Source organism: Pongo abelii, chromosome 2, assembly GCF_028885655.2.
Source record: "Pongo abelii isolate AG06213 chromosome 2, NHGRI_mPonAbe1-v2.0_pri, whole genome shotgun sequence".
NCBI classification, from domain to species: Eukaryota; Metazoa; Chordata; class Mammalia; order Primates; family Hominidae; genus Pongo; species Pongo abelii.
Genome location: NC_085928.1, coordinates 207415069 through 207433274, shown reverse-complemented (window position 1 = coordinate 207433274; position 18206 = coordinate 207415069). Strand labels below are relative to the sequence as shown.

The following is an 18206-nucleotide window of genomic DNA, read 5'->3' as shown; positions in this document are numbered from 1 at the left end:
CTGAGAACCTGATTCAGGGAGGTGGGTTGGGGGGCACTGGTGTGAGACACAGAGTCTGAAGGCCCAAGAACCAGGAGCACCGACGTCTGAGGCAGGAGAAGATGGCCATCCCAGCTGAAGAGAGTGCAAATTCATCCTTCTTCACCTTTTTGTTTTATTCAGACCCTCAATGGGTTGGATCATGCCCACCCACATTGGTGCAGCTGATCTTCTTAGTCTACCAATTCAAAGGCTAATCTCAGCCGGGCGCAGTGGCTCACGCCTGTAATCCCAGGACTTTGGGAGGCCAAAGTGGGCGGATCATGAGGTCAGGAGTTCAAGACCAGCCTGACCAACATGGTGAAACCCCGTCTCTACTAAAAATACAAAAATTAGCCGGCTGTGGTGGCGTGCACCTCTAATCCCAGCTTCTCGGGAGGCTGAGGCAGGAGAATTGCTTGAACCCAGGAGGTGGAGGTTGCAGTGAGCCGAGATCATGCCACTGCACTGCAGCCTGGGTGACAGAGCAAGACTTCATCTCAAAAAACAAACAAACAAACAAAAAAACCACAACAAAGGCTAATCTCTCCCTGAAATATCCTTATAGACACTACCAGAAATAATGTTCTACCAGCTATCTGGGTATCTCTTAGCCCAGTCAAGTGGACACATAAAATTAACCATCAGACTCCTTAGCAAATATGATCAGCAAGTAACCGAGTTACTCAGCAGAGGCCTCCGTTTCCCCATCTGTAAAACAGGGATCCTAAGACCCACTGCCCCAGACTGTGGAAAGGATTAAATGAAATATGCATGTCAAGTGCCTGGCAGTTAGTGGGCATAGAGTATAAAGTAGCTATTATTATTATTGTCATTTTTATTAAATGACAGATCCATTTCGAGTTTGTTCAGACAGCTGAATATATTATAATTTACATCGTGATAACCAAGAAGTGTTATCCTCAACAGATGCAGATCTGTGGATCCAGCGTAGCATCTGTAGCAGCTGGGACATCATTCCAGGTTTTGGGCCCGGTGTGTTGGCAACAACTGGATCTGAAGATGGCAGTCAGGGTGCTTTGGGGTGGCCTCAGCCTGCTCCGAGTGCTGTGGTGTCTCCTTCCGCAGACGGGCTATGTGCACCCAGATGAGTTCTTCCAGTCCCCTGAGGTGATGGCAGGTAAAACTCCGCATGTGTGGCTGAGACAAGTTGCAGCAGAGTCTGGTTGAGAAGCTGGCGGGAGACTTTGTGGGGAGGGAGTAGCATGTCTGTGCAGACGAGTAGTAAATCAACAAGCAGAGCATCAGCCTCTCTCTCTGGGGTAAGAACTTGGAAGTGGGGACTTCATATCTCCTTCCCGAGTGGTGACACTGACCTTCTGGGTAATGCTAATAAACCACCAGTCTCTCTGATGTATCCCTGCTTAGACCAACAATACAGGTCATTTAGAATGAGAGCTGTGTTGGACTTCCCAGGGGAACACTTTTAGAGTTAGGCTTCCCCAGTGTTTGGCAAGAGCTTCCATAGGGCTGTGATCTGAGATCGTGAAACTTCTCTTCTGTAGATTCAAGTGAGGGGTGAGGCAACCCAGACCTGGGACACTCACTTATCTGTTAGGCGGTGTGGGACACATCATGAGGCTAATTGCCTTGTCCATGCCATCTCGCCCAAAGGCCTTGAGGCCTTTCAGATGTGACGGGCATGTGGGGTCATCCTTATAGTTCAAGACAGCTGCTTGAGCTCCAGCCATCAAGTCTACAAGCAGTCTTTCCAGCCAACAAAGGAGAAGGGCATTACTTCTCTCTTTAAGGTCATATTTTGAAGGTCGCATGCTTTTTGCCCATTTCTATCACACTGGGCAGAATGTATCATGAGGCCACACCTAGCTGCAAAGGAAGCTAAAAATTATAGTCTTTATATCTGACCAAGTGCCCAGATAAAGAGTCATAAGGAGTCAGACGCAGTGGCTCACACCTGTAATCCCAGCACTTTGGGAGGCCGAGGCAGGTGGATCACCTGAGGTCAGGAGTTTGAGACCAGTCTGGCCAACATGATGAAACCCCATCTCTATTAAAAATACAAAACATTAGCCGGGCATGGTGGCAGGTGCCTGTAATCCCAGCTACTTGGGAGGCTGAGGAAAGAGAATTGCTTGAACCCAGGAGGCGGAGGTTGCAGTGAGCCAAGATTGTGCCACTGCACTTCAGCCTGGGCAACAGAGCGAGACTCCATCTCAAAAAAAAAAAAAAAAAAAAAAAAGTCTAATGAAGGAGGAGGGAATAGATATTTTGGAGGCATCAGCTTTCTTTGCCACAGGGCTCAACAGGTTAATTTTTTTTTAAGTTAAAAGGCTCATCTTCTTTCCCTCACATTGTTTTTTAACCAGAAAAGCAGCCAGATAGATTTGATCCTGGATTTTGCTTCCCTTTCACCATCTAACATAGACAGATAAAACAGCTGAAAGGCTGGAGAAATAAGTAGCAGAATTAAAGAGCCCGAATGATCCCCAGGCTGTATGATCAGCTCGAAACAGCCAGCAGGTGATCAAGCAAGAGACGCTGTGAACAATGAGGCTTGGAGTGGAGCTGCTCCCGCAACCCCACCCTCAGAGCTCTGGGATGTTGGGGCACAGGGTTACAGAACAGGCAGCAAGTATTTCTTAAATTATGTAAGTACTACTTGGATATATTCTTCTTACAAAAAATTTAAGTATCATAGGCAGGGTGCAGTGGCTCACGCCTGTAATCCCAGCACTTCAGGAGGCTGAGGCGGGTGGATCACCTGAGGTCAGGGGTTCGAGACCAGCCTGGCCAACATGGTGAAACTCCATCTCTACTGAAAATACAAAAATCAGCCAGGCGCAGTGGCAGGCGCCTGTAGTCCCAGCTACTTGGAGGCTGAGGCAGGAGAATCACTTGAACCCCAGAGGCAGAGGTTGCAGTGAGCCAAGATAGCGCCACTGCACTCTAGCATGGGCGACAGAGTGAGACTCTGTCTTAAAAAAAAAAAAAAAAAAAAAAATTTAAGTATCGTAAACAAAACTAAACATAAATCACCTCTGACATAACCCCGATGGCTCATCCGCTACCCCTCTTCTCTCCCCCATCTCCTGATAACAATCATTATCAGAGATGGGGCTCTGCAGTCAAGCTTCACGGGTCCTTGACTTTTGAGATCTTAGAACCCTGAGAAGAGGTTAGGCCTCCCCCACCTGCCCGCCTCCCACACACTCTTCCCAGGACACACTGCCACCTCATCTCCCAGGGAGGCACCTCCTGCCCTCTGCACTCTGAGCTCCCCTGCACTTGCTTCTGCTGCTGCTGACAAATCCTCAAAATCCTAGCAGCTGAAAACTGCACCCATTTGTGAGTTCCCAGTTCTGTCGATCAGAAGCGTGGCACGGGCTCTCTGCTCACAAGGTGGACATCAGCGTATGGACTGGGCTGAGTTCTTGTCTGGAAGCTCTCTAATTCTAGCAGAATCTAGTTCATTTCAGCTGTGGAATCTATGGTGCGGTTTCCTTGCTCTTAGATTTCAGAGGCCACCCACATTCCTAGCCAATGGCCTCTTCCATCTTGAAGCCAGCAGTGGCATGTCAAATCCTTCTCAAGCTTTGAATCTGACTGCCACTTCTGTGTCCAGCTGGTGAAAACTCTGTTATTAAAAGATTGTCGCGATTAGGTCCGGTCCACCGCATAGTCTCCCTATTTTACAGTCAGTGCTCCTGTATAACGTAACCTAATCATACGAGTACAGTCCATCGTATGCGCCAGGTGCAGTGGCTCAAACCTGTAATCCCAGCACATTAGGAGGCTGTGGTGGAAGAATGGGTTGAAGCCAGGAGTCTGAGATCAGCCTGAGTAACATAGCGAGGGCTATGATCTCGCCACTGCACTCCAGCCTGGGTGACAGAGACGAATGAAGGGAAGGAAGGGAAAGAAGGGAAGGAAGGGAAGGAAAGGGAAGGAAGGGAAGGAAGCGAAGGAAGGGAAAGAAGGAAAGGAAGGGAAGTAAAGGGAAGGAAGGGAAGGGAAGGAAGGAAGGGAAGGGAAGGAAGGGAAGGGAAGGAAGGAAGGGAAGGGAAGGAAGGGGGAGGAAGGGAAGGGAAGGGAGGGGAGGGGAAGGGAAGGGAAGGAAGGAAGGGGGAGGAAGGGAAGGGAAGGAAGGAAGGGGGAGGAAGGGAAGGGAAGGGAGGGGAAAGGAAGGAAGGGAAGGGAAGGAAAAGGAAGGAATGGGAAGGGAAGGAAGGAGGGAGAGAGGGAGGGAAGGGAGGAAGGGAGGAAAAAATCCATCCTGTGCACAGTCCCAGGGATTATGCAGGGCACACACCGAGGGGTGGGAAATGTGGGGTGCCATCCTAGAATTTTGCCCACTACATCTCTGAGCTTGGTGCTGGCTCACCTCTGCCTCTCTGTCTCTGCAGAGGACATCCTGGGCGTTCAGGCCACCCGGCCCTGGGAGTTTTACCCCAGCAGCTCCTGCCGCACGGTGGTCTTCCCCCTGCTGATCTCTGGCTCCACCTTCTGGCTGCTCAGGCTCTGGGCGGAGCTGGGGCCGTGGCCGGGCCTGGTGAGCGGCTATGTGCTGCTGGTGGGGCCTCGACTCCTCCTCACCGCCCTTTCCTTTGCTCTGGACGGGGCCGTGTACCACCTGGCCCCACGGTTGGGGGCGGATCGCTGGAACGCCCTGGCCCTGCTGTCTGGTTCCTACGTCACCCTGGTCTTCTACACGAGGACCTTCTCCAACACCATTGAGGGACTCCTCTTCGCGTGGCTGCTGGTGCTGGTATCCTCCCATGTAATGTGGGGCCCTACACGCAAGGAGCCTGCACCGGGTCCACGGTGGCACAGCTGGCTTCTTGGAGGCATTGTGGCTGCCGGCTTCTTCAACCGGCCCACCTTTCTAGCCTTTGCTGTCGTCCCCCTCTACCTCTGGGGCACTCGTGGAGCCACAAACCCTGGCTTGAAGTCCCTGACCCGGGAGGCCCTGGTGCTGCTCCCTGGGGCGGCCCTCACAGCAGCGGTGTTTGTGGCCATGGACAGCTGGTATTTCTCCAGCCCCGCTACATCCAGGACCCTTGTCCTTACACCTGTCAACTTCTTGCACTACAACCTGAATCCCCAAAACCTGGCGAGACACGGCACGCACGCGCGGCTCACTCACCTGGCAGTCAACGGCTTCCTGCTCTTCGGGGTGCTACATGCCCAGGCCCTGCAGGCTGCGTGGCAACAGCTGCGAGGCGGCCTCCAGGCCTCGGCACAAATGGGCCTCCTGAGGGCACTGGGTGCCGGGAGCCTGCTGTCCAGCCCCAGGTCCTATCTCCTTCTCCTCTACTTCATGCCTCTGGCCCTGCTGTCTGCCTTTAGCCACCAGGAGGCTCGGTTCCTGATTCCCCTCCTGGTCCCCCTAGTCCTGCTTTGTAGTCCACAGACCCAGCCTGTGCCTTGGAAGGGCACCGTGGTCCTCTTCAATGCCCTTGGTGCCTTCCTCTTCGGCTGCCTGCATCAGGGGGGCCTGGTGCCTGGCCTGGAGTACCTGGAGCAGGTGGTCCATGCCCCTGTGCTCCCAAGCACACCCACCCACTACACGCTCCTCTTCACTCACACCTACATGCCCCCCCGGCACCTCCTACACCTCCCAGGCCTGGGGTCACCAGTGGAGGTGGTGGACATGGGTGGGACTGAGGACTGGGTCCTGTGCCAAACCCTGAAAAGCTTCACCAGACAACCAGCCTGCCAAGTGGCTGGTGGGCCATGGCTCTGCCGCCTCTTTGTGGTGACCCCTGGCACCACCAGGCGTGCCGTGGAGAAGTGCAGCTTCCCCTTCAAGAATGAAACACTTTTATTTCCCCATCTGACCCTGGAGGACCCACCAGCCCTGTCCTCCTTGCTGAGTGGGGCTTGGAGGGACCACCTCAGTCTTCACATTGTGGAGCTGGGGGAAGAAACCTGACAATATGACAGAGCACCCACTGCCCAAGACTCAGCCATAGAAGATGCTGCCCCACCTTCTACTTGGGTAGCTGGGCTGGGACGCTGGGACAGGACCCCGTTCTTCACGACTCCCACTGCTGCCTCTCCTGGGCACAGTTGTTAGCTGTTCTGCCTTCTGGGTGAGCTGGCACTCTTCTCCCTGAGACCAAAGATTTGACCTGTCAGTCTTGATGTCAAGGTCCCCAAAGACCAGGTTAAGTGACGACACCTGTCTGTTCCTGCCCTGTTGCTTCCAGCCACTGTGATGTTTGAAATATGTAATAGTACCTGGTTGTGAAAAAAGACAATGAACTGCTAGTGACATTCCTCGATGACCTCTCCCAAACCTCCCATGATGCCTTACCCTTGCTGTCACGACAACCCTCTGGCTTCCTAAGACCCATCTGCCTATTGAAATATGTGCACGTCAGTGAGACGAAGTAAAGAGAACAGGTGGCCCAGATCCACGGGACCCAACTTCTAGCCCCTTGGTCTGTCACCCCCTCGCTGTATGATCTTGAGAAAGCCCCTTCCACTCACCCACCCCACTTCCCTGTCTGTTGGAATCAGAAGATCTTTGAGGTGTCTGCCAGCTAACATTGTGTCATTCCTGGAGTCCACAGTACACGTCCCCTGCCTCGACAGGCACAGCTCTCACAAAGCTCTTCAAGCATGGAAGTGGGAGTTGTGTTGTACTTCACGGCACTCTGATGCCTGCTGTCTCAGTGTCTGGTTATTATGCAAACAAGTAATGTTTGAAATATATAATAGCACTGGAGATTTTCTCCCTACTTTCTTTTACTCCTATTCCTGAGAGGTGGTGGGAAACTCTCCAACCATTTCTGCACCTTGTCCTTAAGAGTCATTCTCCTGGCTGGGCATGGTGGCTCACACCTGTAATCCCAGTACTTTGAGAGGCCAAGGCGGGCAGATCTCGAGGTCAGGAGTTCAAGACCAGCCTGGCCAACATGGTGAAACCCCGTCTCTACTAAAAATATAAAAATTAGCCAGGCATGGTGGCACGCACCTGTAATCCCAGCTACTCAGGAGGCTGAGGCAGGAGAATCGCTTGAACCCTGGAGGCAGAGGTTGCAGTGAACCGAGATCCACTGCACTCCAGCCTGGGAGACAGAGCAAGACTCTGTCTTGGGGAAAAAAAAAAGGGTCATTCTCCCAGATTAGGGAGCCAGATGTTCTTCCTCCTTAGAAGAACTGTGGGTCTCAAGCCCTCCCATCCTGCCCCAGAGAGCAGAGAACACACAACACTCAGCTAGTGTCTGGTTTCCAGCCTCAATTTTTCCGATGGCTTCAGGCTTTCTAGATTGCACGATTAACTGTGCTGCCTAATCAGAAATGATCAGAGCTGGGTGTGGTGGCTCACACCAGTAATCCCAGCACTTTGGGAGGTGGAAGCAGAACTGCTTGAGGCCAGGAGTTCAAGACCAGCCTGGGCAACAAAGTGCAATGCCATTTCAACCAAAAACAAAACAAAACAAAATTGTGGCTCGGCGCGGTGGCTCGCGCCTGTAATCCCAGAACTTTGGGAGGCCAAGATGGGCAGATCACAAGGTCAGGAGATCGAGACCATCCTGGCCAACGTGGTGAAACCCCGTTTCTACTAAAATACAAAAAATTAGCCAGGCATGGTGGCACGCACCTGTAGTCCCAGCTGCTCAGGAGGATGAGGCAGGGGACTCACTTGAACCCGGGAGGTGGAGGTTGCAGTGAGCCAAGATCACACCACTGCACTCCAGCCTGGTGACAGAGTGAGGCTCCGTCTCAAAAAAAAAACCCCAAAAACAAAAAAAAAAGTTTTTAATTAGCTGGGCAGTGTCATGGGCCTGTAATCCCAGCTACTTGGGAGTCCCAGGGAGGAAGATCGCTTGGCCCAACGGGTCGAGGTTGCAGTGACAGCTAATATTGTGCCACTGCACTCCAGCCTGGGCAAGAGTTAGGCCCTGTCTCAAAAAAAAAAAAAAAAAAAAATCAGAAATTTAGCTAGGAGCTTCAAATGACAGGACATTTCTATATACAATGGATTTCCTAATCATGGGTCCGCTAACTAGCTGGACCGTAGTCTTAGTTTGTATCCCTGACCCTCTAAAATGAGGGGTAGTGAAGGGGTGGGTTGCCCCTCCACACCTGTGGGTGTTTCTCGTTAGGTGGAACGAGAGACTTGGAAAAGAAAGAGACACAAAGTATAGAGAAAGAAAAAAGGGAGCTCAGGGGACCAGCATTCAGCATACGGAGGATCCTGCCGGCCTCTGAGTTCCCTTAGTATTTATTCATCATTCTTGGGTGTTTCTCAGAGAGGGGGACGTGGCAGGGTCATAGGATAATAGTGGAGAGAAGGTCAGCAGATAAACACGTGAACAAAGGTCTCTCTGCATCATAGACAAGGTAAAGAATTAAGTGCTGTGCTTTAGATATGTATACACATAAACATCTCAGTGCCTTACAGAGCAGTATTGTTGCCCGCATGTCCCACCTCCAGCCCTAAGGTGGTTTTTCCCTATCTCAGTAGATGGAACATACAATCAGGTTTTACACCGAGACATTCCATTGCCCAGGGACGGGCAGGAGACAGATGCCTTCCTCTTGTTTCAATGTCAAAGAGGCGTTCCTTCCTCTTATACTAATCCTCCTCAGCACAGACCCTTTACGGGTGTCGGGCTGGGGGAGGGTCAGGTCTTTCCCTTCCCATGAGGCCATATTTCAGACTATCACATGGGGAGAAACCTTGGACAATACCTGGCTTTCCTAGGCAGAGGTCCCTGCGGCCTTCTGCAGTGTTTGTGTCCCTGGGTACTTGAGATTAGGGAGTGGTGATGACTCTTAACGAGCATGCTGCCTTCAAGCATCTGTTGAACAAAGCACATCCTGCACAGCCCTTAATCCATTTAACCCTGAGTTGCCACAGCACATGTTTCAGGGAGCTGGGGGTAAGGTTACAGATCAACAGCATCTCAAGGCAGAATTTTTCTTAGTACAGAACAAAATGGAGTCTCCTATGTCTACTTCTTTCTACACAGACACAGTAACAATCTGATCTCCTTCTTTTCCCCACAGGATAGGAGTCCAGGTAACTCCTTCTATGGCAGGCAGTAGTCTTTTTTTTTTTTTTTTTTTTTTGAGAAAGGTTCTCGCTATGCTACCCAGGCTGGTCTCATCTCAGGCTCATGCGATCCTCCTGCCTCTGGTGGCCCTGCCCCTAGACAGTAGTCTTAATGGCTGATGGTGGGGGGTTGGCGAAGGAAGGCATCGAGTATCAGTAATGCTGCAGAGTAATGCTGCAGAGTAATGCTGCAGAGTAAATGCTGCAGAGCTGTGTTAAGAACTTAGGCCCTGGAGTCAAATGCCTCTGCTCACAAGACTTGGGGCAACTTAAGCAGCAGCCTGTTTCTATCGCAGTGGCTCTTGCCTATAATCCCAGCACTTTGGGAGGCTGAGGCAGGAGGATCACTTGAGCCCAAGAGTTCGAGACCACCCCATCTCTACAAAAAAATCCAAGAAGTAATTTGCTTCCTCATGTGAACGTCGTTGTAAGGAATAAGTGAGACAACACATAGAGTGCAACGAGCAAGTCCCAGCACAAAAGACTCATTTCATAAAATACACGTTTATTATTACCATAGGCCTACAGTCCCCGGTGTGCTTAATACATTTTGCCTGAGAAGTATCATATTCATGCCTATCAACCAGCTCATACATTTAATCAAAGGAATTTGGCAGCTGTAGGGGTGTCTTTTCATCCATATCGTCCCTGGAATTAAGTGTCCTGCTATACCAGTGCAGATTCGGCAGCATCTGTCAAGAGTTTCAGTCCCATTTGCAGAGAAAAGGCTCTCTGGCTTCGGTCCGTGGCTCTCCGCAGGTGCCATGTCTGGACCCAGCCTACCTTCATCTCTGTTAGGCTTAGGGGTCTTTCTCCACACTGTGTCTTGTCCAATCACAAGACTTCAACGGAGCCGGCGGTCTGGCCTAGGCTCTTATGCGTGGGATGTCTGCAGGCCAACAATCCGAGTCGGGATTCGAAGCCGCGCGCAGTGCCCGGAACGACCCCTCCACGTCGAGGCCACTGTAGAGCCCGGAAGGAAAAGTCAGCGGCCTCGGCCCCGCACAGCCCAGGATTAAATGTTTGCGCCAGGGCCCCTCTGGCTACCTGGTGGTGGTCCCGAGCGGCCTCGGAGGCCGCGGCGTAGCTCCTGGGTGAAGGCGTCTCTAAATCGCTCAGCGCGGCGGCACAGGGAGCCTACGGGCCCAGCCGCGAGGTCCTGCAGGCGGCGGGCCGCGTCCTGGCCCCGCAGCTGGGCCTGCAGCAGTGCGAAGGCCGTGAGCTGCGCCGCACGTCGGATAGGCCGCGACTCTGACAGACGTTCCACCAGCTGCGGGCTGTGCAGCAGGGCGGCCAGCAGCCGCCGCAGCACCATCTTCTCCAAGCGCCGGGAACCCGACCTCGCCGCCCTCGTCTTCCGCCCCGCGGCGCCCGACCCGGACGTCATATGCCCCCGCGCAGCTTGATGACGACACTGCCGCCCTCGGATTGGGTCCAATGAGATGCTCGCCTCCGCGCGTTTCCGCTTCCGCCATCGCAGACGCAGCCTCGTGCCGGGAGTCGCTGCATTCTCGTCCGCTTCTCTGCACTATGTCGGGTGGCCTCCTGAAGGCGCTGCGCAGCGACTCCTACGTGGAGCTGAGCCAGTACCGGGACCAGCACTTCCGGGTGAGGGAGGCCGGACCGCGAGACGGGAAGGCCCTGGGCCAGAACGCTGAGAAACGGTTTGCTCTTGTCTCATTGTGTCGCCTCCCATTCAGCTGCAATCCGCAAACGCCAAGTGGGGCCCCGGTGCCTGCTGGCGAGGCAGGGAATGGGTGCAGGAAGGGCGCTTGGATATCGCTGAAGCCACTTTCTCTGGAAGACAGGGAATTTGAGGCTCGCTTTCCCATTCGCTCGCAGCCGCTCCCTGTACCCCAGCCAGTGCCGAGAGGTTTGAGCGGTGGCGGTAGTGGTGGCTCCCGTTTCCGCCTCGGCAGATGACTACGTAACAAGGGGGAGGGGTGCCCTTCTCTATCCCAGAGATAGAGGCGCCTTCCTGATGCAGATGCGGGGCTTTTTACTTTGTTTTTTTAAGTCGGCGAAGCAGTGCCCTTCGGCGATTCGGGCCCCTTCTCTGGGAGGATGGTGTTACGGAAGCTGTACGCGGTGCGTGGGAGACACAAGTGGAGTCCTCACTCCGCCCTCGGGGAAGCTTCGGAGTGGGGAGGTGGACCTGCCAAGCTAGGCACTTTGAGGGTGTTCGGATGGATGTAAAGATCGGAGAATTGCTGGATTTCAGAAGAGGGAAATTTTTAGTTCGGACTATATCACAGTGTATTTTGTGGAAAAAGGGGAGGCAGCAGATATTCAAAGTAGACTTTTCAGTATCAGCAGAGGTAGGGATGGAATACGGTTGGGGGGTTGGCGGGGCGGGACTCATTAACCCAATTATTTAGTAAACGTTTATTGAGTGCTGTCGCCAAAGCCTTGTGCTAAACCCTAGAGGGAGAGGGAAGACAGTTTCTGCACTCTGCGAGCTCATAATCCCCTGTAGTGAGGATTCAGAAAAGGGAAAAATCTCCTTGTGACTTGGGAAATGAAGGAGCGCATATAGCAGAGGGTAAGTGTGGAGAATGTGTGAAATGTGTTACTAGAGTAGGGAAAAGGAAATTTTGTTTGACGCCAAATTAGGGAAGCTCTTAAATTTATTTAGTCAAGGCTGGGAACGGTGGCTCACGCCTGTAATCCCAGCACTTTGGGAGGCTGAGGCGGGTGGATCACGAGGTTAGGAGTTAAAGACTAGCCTGGCCAAGATGGTGAAACCCCGTCTTACTAAAAATACAAAAATTAGCCGGGCGTGGTGGCGGGCGCTTGTAATCCCAGCTATTCGGGAGGCTGAGGCAGGAGAATCGCTTGAACCCGGGAGGTGGAGGTTGCAGTGAGATCGCGCCACTGCACTCCAGCCTGGGCAACACAGCGATATTCCTTCTCAAAAAAAAAAAAATTTATTCAGTTAATATATTTTATTTTTTGAGACAGAGTCTCACTTTATTGCCTAGGCTGAAGTGCAGTGGCGCAATCACAGCTCATGCAGCCTCAACCTCCTGAGCCTAAGTGATCCTCCCCACCTCAGCCTCCTGAGAAGCTGGGACCACAGGCTCGCGCCACCACATCCGGCTAATTTTTTGTAGAGACAGGGTCTTCCTGTGTTGCTCAGGCCGGTCTCGAACTCTGGGACTCAAGCGATCCACCTGCCTGGGCTTCCCAAAGTGCTGGGATGCCTAAGTGCCAGGCATGATTTCCACTTCTACCGCTTTTACAGTCACTGCTTGAGACAGTTCCACATCCTGACCATTTTGAACTTAAAGCATCCTCTGAGATGAAAACTGAAAACTTTTGACTTTGTCTGTTACTCATCTCCTCAGTCGAAAACCTGTAGCTTTTTTTAGATGGTAATGCCATACTGTCGTGGAATTTCTAGCATTCTGTGAATGGAATCCATATTAATATACTTTAAGTACTTACACCACAGTTATCTTAAAACTGTAGGCTATTTATTTGGATCTTTCTTACATGTGTGAGAAAAGCAGAAAGAAAAAGATGCCTCCTCTCCATGTTAACAAATCAGTAACAGCAGTAAAATGAAAGGAATTTACTTTCTCTAATGTCTCACTCCAAAGTTCCGAAAACCTCTTTTTAACATACAATGACTACTGTCCTGTGGACTTTTCTTTTTTTTTTTTGATAAGAGTTTCACTCTTGTTGAACAGGCTCAAGTGCAGTAGTGCGATCTCAGCTCCCTGCAACCTCCACCTCCCAGGTTCAAGCGATTCTCCTGCTTCAGCCTCCCGAGTAGCTGGAATTACAGGCACCCGCCACCATGCCCAGCTAATTTTTTGTATTTGGAGTAGAGACAGGGTTTCACTATGTTGGCCAGGCTGGTCTCAAACTCCGGACCTCAGGCGATCCACCCACCTCAGCCTCCCAAAGTGTTGGGATTACAGGCATGAGCCACCATGCCTGACCCCAATGAGCCATTTTGGACCCAGGGATTTGTCTGTCAGGTGTGTTGGATGAAGCCCAGTTATATTTTTAAGTCTCTGGCTTCATCCTATTATCCCAATTTGAAAGCCCATTAAGAAAGTGAGCTCTGTTTTGTTTTTAGTGATCACTACATTTTTTCCCTAAACTCAGAGAAAAAAATATATGAGCACGTAAAGCATCAAAGTTGTTGCTTTGAACAATCCTATGGGGTTATTAAAAGAGGAACTCTATCTCTGAAAATCCACTTATTTTTCACTACAGAGGATAAAAGGGCCCTTTGTCATATATTGGGTCAAGGTCCAGAGTCTAAACTTGGGTTTAAAGGATGCACTGCTGAGGATATGATGTGTGCAGGGAAAAGGCAAGCCGCTTGTGTGGCAGTCTGGCGTAGAAGTGACTTTGTTGTATGTGGTATAACTTTTGAGCCTTGTCTCTACTAAGAGTCTGGACTTTGCATAAGTGCTTCACAGAATGTGAACATCCCCCTTTTTTTGGGCAAGGGATTTGTGGTAGGCTGGGATGAGAGAATTTGATTTCCAAATCAGAATGAATGCATGTTTCTGCCGTACTTAGAAATACTCTTTAAGCAAGGCTCTGAAGTTGCTTAACTTTTGTCTCTATTTGAAATTCTAGGGTGACAATGAAGAGCAAGAAAAATTGCTGAAGAAAAGCTGCACATTGTATGTTGGAAATCTTTCTTTTTACACAACTGAAGAACAAATCTATGAACTCTTCAGCAAAAGTGGTGACATAAAGAAAATCATTATGGGTCTGGATAAAATGAAGAAAACAGCATGTGGATTCTGTTTTGTGGAGTATCCTTCCTGTGCATCTAATGTAGCTGCTGAACCAGGGTAGAGCTGGGAGTGGTAGCTCATAAGCGTCCCTGCACTTGCCCGTTTTCCTTCATCTCCCTCCTACCTTCCACCCAGTGTGTCTCTGCTCTTATACTGTAAAGCTGATACTATTTATATTCTCTTCTGAAATCCGTGCTTTATGGTTCTTTAACAAAAACAGTTTTTCAAGAATGCCCTTCACGTAAAAAAAAAAAATTCCAAAGAATGTAGTGAAAATATAAAAATCTTGTACTGTTCTAAATCCCTAATTCCCTTTGCCAGAGGCAGTCAGTTACCAGTTTCTTGGGCGTCTTTCAAGAAGTAACCCTGTGGGTGTGCGGTAGTGTATTTCATGTGCTGTTTTTAAAATCATTTTTTTATTTTTTATTGTTCCATTTCAGCACATGTAGGTCTGTTTTTAAAATAGCTGTACAGCTGAGCATGATGGCTGGTATTTGTAGTGCCAGCTACTCAGGAAGCTGAGGCAGGAGGATCAGTTGAGCCCAAGAGTTCAAGGCTACACTGAGTTGTGACTGTGTTCCAGCAGGGGTGACGGGTTAAGACCCCATCTTTAAAGAAAAAAATTTTTTAAGTAAATAGCTGTATAGTATTTCATTATATAGATGTATATAAGCTGATTGTATAGGTACAAACCAAAACTGTATTTACTTGTGATCATTTAATTCCCTTACTCAGACTCTCTTAAGTATTGGACCTCTTGGATTTATCCTGTGTTCTTTTTACTTTATGTTTTGGTCATTCAATTTAATATTCTGAGAAATTTTGCAGACCCAATCTAATGTATCTTTTGAATTTTTTCCTGTGCCCTGAATTATGTTTGTTTCGGTTGAAATTTTTCCTTAAGTGTCTGGTGGTCCCTGGATTTCTGCTCATAATTAAGGAAAAGAATGCTGACTCACTGGACCCAGGCAGGGCTTCTCTCCCAGATTGCAGGCTTGTCTTGGGGATACACGGGTTTCCCAAATGCTAGAATGAAAAGAGATTTTATTTTGGCTTGCTAACATCAAAGATACTAGTTTCTCCAGATGGTTTATTCAGAACACTATTGTCTTATTTTTATTTGTCTGAGATTAAATGCCTTCCCCTTTAATTAAAGGGAGGTCTCTCTGATTAAGTAGGTTTGGGAACTGCTACCTTGGTGATACCTTGAGTCTTTCCTTTAGTGAAGTGCAGCACAATTCCATGTGCACGGTGACCTTCTCCTTATTAGGGTGCCTTGGAATATATAGCACCTAACTTGAATATATAGCACTTGTTTCTTGGATAAGTGTACAGTGATCTAAACTTGCATTGAATGTATATTTTGCAAACCAAAATACAGAGATGATGGGACCAAAAATTATCAACAGGAATGTCCAAGAAATATGATCAGTGTAGCCATGGATACGTGTCATATTTGACTCTATGTGCTTCCAAACCAATCGCAAACAGGCCTGTGCAAGCTGAATTACTGTCTTTGAACTCCATCTGGTTGGATTAGCTCTTGTACTTTTTAACAACTCAGCTTCATTTGCATGTTGTTGCCCTATTTCCAGAAATGTCTGGAAAAATGCTAGTGTTCCTTAATACTTAAGATATTACTCACGCGCAGATGCGGAAAACGCCATGCGGTACATAAATGGAACGCGTCTGGATGACCGAATCATCCGCACAGACTGGGACGCAGGCTTTAAGGAGGGCAGGCAGTACGGCCGTGGGCGATCTGGGGGCCAGGTATGCGAGAAGGGTCTCTGGGCTCAGCCACTGCCTGGGATTCCAGTCACAATGACAGGTGTTTTGGCAATCTGTATTTACTCTTTTGTAAATAACTTTGTGTCTATAACCTTGGCTTGAAGTGGATCTGAAAACCACCCAACGGTTTGGGTGAATTGTTTTTTTAAACCCTGAAATGGTATGTTCTGTACGTTTCTAACAAGCAACCATTCTTGAACTTCTGCTAGGGCTAGATATCTTCCACCTGCAGGAACATCTAGAATGAAAGCAAAACGCACTGAAGTGAGTTGAAGTGCTTATGTCCTGCTTGAAATGTTCACATTGTGGCATCTGAACAGGTTTCACTGTTTGTCTAACATGTTTGTGGGAGGCATATTTGTTACACCATTCTTTTTCATACTGTAACTCTGGATTCTTTCCATTAAAGGTTCGGGATGAGTATCGGCAGGACTACGATGCTGGGAGAGGAGGCTATGGAAAACTGGCACAGAACCAGTGAGTGGTGAGAGCTCCGTCAGTGACAAACACTCCTTTGGCCTGTTGAATTTGTTGAAGAACATCACCTAAAGTCTGCAAACGAGCCCATTTTTACCAAGATTTGATCAGTGTCTTTACTGAGCTGGAAGCCTCTGAAAGTTATTAAAGGACAGAATCCAAAAGAATGCCTTTAATTCTTGTCTGAGAATCTTGGCCATGTGTCAGATTATCAGAACAATTTTGTTACCAGGTCAGAAATTGTGTTCTTTGACAACAGATTGGATCTATAATGTTGATTAGTCTTTAGCCATAACCACTACACTTTTAGAAAGACAGAAAAACTTAAAAATTTGTTTTTACCATAATGAGTCTTAAGGAGGTTCATGATCTACATTGGGGCCTGGGATTTTTTTTTTAATTTTAAGTTTGCATGAGACAGCCTAATAAATGGAGGTGGGGCCAGGCATGGTGGCTCACACGTGTAATCCCAACACTTTGGGAGGCTGAGGAGGAAGGATAGCTTGAGGCCAGGAGTTTGAAACTAGACTGGGCAACACAGCAAGACCCCCGTCTCTACAAAGCAAAACAAAAAACAACAAATGGAGTTGTGCTATGTTGTATTGCTTTGCACAAAATTAGGAACAGGTATTTGACAACAGAATTTGTTTTCTATGAATTCTAACCTCTAAAGGCAAGCTTAGAGGTCAAGGACCTTCCTGTATAGTTGGTGCAAAAGCAGTCTCCACAGGACAGCACTGCTTCCATGCTTTACACATCAGGAAATGAGGCCAGAACTTGAGTATTTACTAACACGTTTTTCAAAAGATGTCAATGTTATATCTCAAGCTAAAAAAAAGCAAGGGTTTGTCATAGAGGGAACCTCTAAATAATTTCAGGGGTAGGGGAGATGTTGTCAATAGGAAATGGGATAAAATATCAAGAGACAATGAAAACACTGCCTTGACATGAGGACCAGCAAATTTATTCTTTTCATTTTCAGTGATGTTGGGAATGGACTGGGTTTAAAAAGGGAGCTTGAAGATGGAATGTTTAACAGTCACAGAAGGTTCCTGCAGGAGATGCCTCTTTTAGCCATTTCTCATTTTTTTCCTCAAATTTTACCTACTGAGGCTCAAGCCTTCACAGTGAGCTGATGGTCTTTACAGGGGAGGGGAGTCTAGGGAATTTATTTGGTATTTGTAAGGCAAGAGGTGATTTTTCTCTAATATATCTGAGTTATTGCTCATTTAAAACTGTTAAGTCCAGTATAATTTTCCCTGATATGAAAAAAATGTGAATTTTTTTCACTTAGCAACAAAGTACCTTCTAATTTCCAATAGTCCGTGAAAGTTGGGGCTGAAGTACCATAGTGTGAATGTCTCATGTTAAACTGAGTGTAGAAATCTGAATTTTTAAAAGAGCTATAACTAGTTGTAAGTGCTCAGGAAGAAACTTTGCAAACATTTAATGAGGATACACTGTTCATTTTTAAAATTCCTTCACACTGTAATTTAATGTGTTTTATATTCTTTTGTAGTAAAACATAACTCAGATTTCTACAGGAGACAGTGGTTTTATTTGGATTGTCTTCTGTAATAGGTTTCAATAAAGCTGGATGAACTTATCGTTGTTGCTGCCCGTTTCCTGGCCTATAAAGAGGGTTGTGTTCTGGAACTCCTGTACTCTGGATACACATGAATGAGATCCAGGGGGATTCTATGAATAGTGTGGACAATTTGCATGTCCATTTTGATTGACAGTTGGAAATAACTATTGCTGCATGTGAAGAGAGAGCACAGATGTTCTTGTGAAAGTGATAAAATAGGCACCAAGCAACCTCTACTGATGGAAGAACAGGTTAGTTTTCCAAAAAACATGCTCTGGATGATTGCAGGGGAAGGGAAATTGTGGGTGGATTAAGAGCATCTTATGTTTCCTGGGCCTAAGAACACTAAATGTGAGTCTCTACTGCACCATTCTTTCCTATTTCTCATGGATAGCATCTGACCTGTTTCTCACTTTAATCGGAGAAAGTGAAAATTCAAACGTACACTAAGATGAAGGAATCACTATTAATACATGTTAGTGAAGTGTGAGAATTAAACATTCAGTTTCTCAGTCAAGCT

The 18206-nt window shown here is 48.4% G+C and overlaps 3 protein-coding genes across 6 annotated transcripts; 2 read left to right on the top strand and 1 right to left on the bottom strand.

Annotated features, from left to right (window-relative positions):
* The first annotated feature begins 255 nt into the window (after positions 1–255).
* Positions 256–6730, top strand: PIGZ (phosphatidylinositol glycan anchor biosynthesis class Z). The gene is made up of 2 exons (XM_024241205.3): positions 256–1159; positions 4404–6730. Exons 1-2 carry the CDS (start codon positions 949–951, stop codon positions 5930–5932), a joined length of 1740 nt encoding a protein of 579 aa, XP_024096973.1. The 5' UTR covers positions 256–948; the 3' UTR covers positions 5933–6730.
* A 2822-nt stretch (positions 6731–9552) lies between these two features.
* Positions 9553–10454, bottom strand: NCBP2AS2 (NCBP2 antisense 2 (head to head)). The gene has a single exon (XM_002814466.5). The coding sequence runs from the start codon at positions 10452–10454 to the stop codon at positions 10083–10085; it is 372 nt and encodes a 123-aa protein (XP_002814512.1). The 3' UTR covers positions 9553–10082.
* A 22-nt stretch (positions 10455–10476) lies between these two features.
* Positions 10477–17705, top strand: NCBP2 (nuclear cap binding protein subunit 2). Of its 4 annotated transcripts, none has more exons than XM_002814467.4 (4): positions 10477–10675; positions 13667–13848; positions 15465–15603; positions 16031–17705. In XM_002814467.4, exons 1-4 carry the CDS (start codon positions 10505–10507, stop codon positions 16100–16102), a joined length of 564 nt encoding a protein of 187 aa, XP_002814513.2. In that variant the 5' UTR covers positions 10477–10504; the 3' UTR covers positions 16103–17705. The 4 variants fall into 4 exon arrangements, with proteins under 4 accessions (XP_002814513.2, XP_063578707.1, XP_054407038.1 ...); XM_003776398.5 differs by having other exon boundaries at positions 10668–11155; XM_063722637.1 differs by having other exon boundaries at positions 15465–17705.
* The last annotated feature ends 501 nt before the right edge of the window (positions 17706–18206 follow it).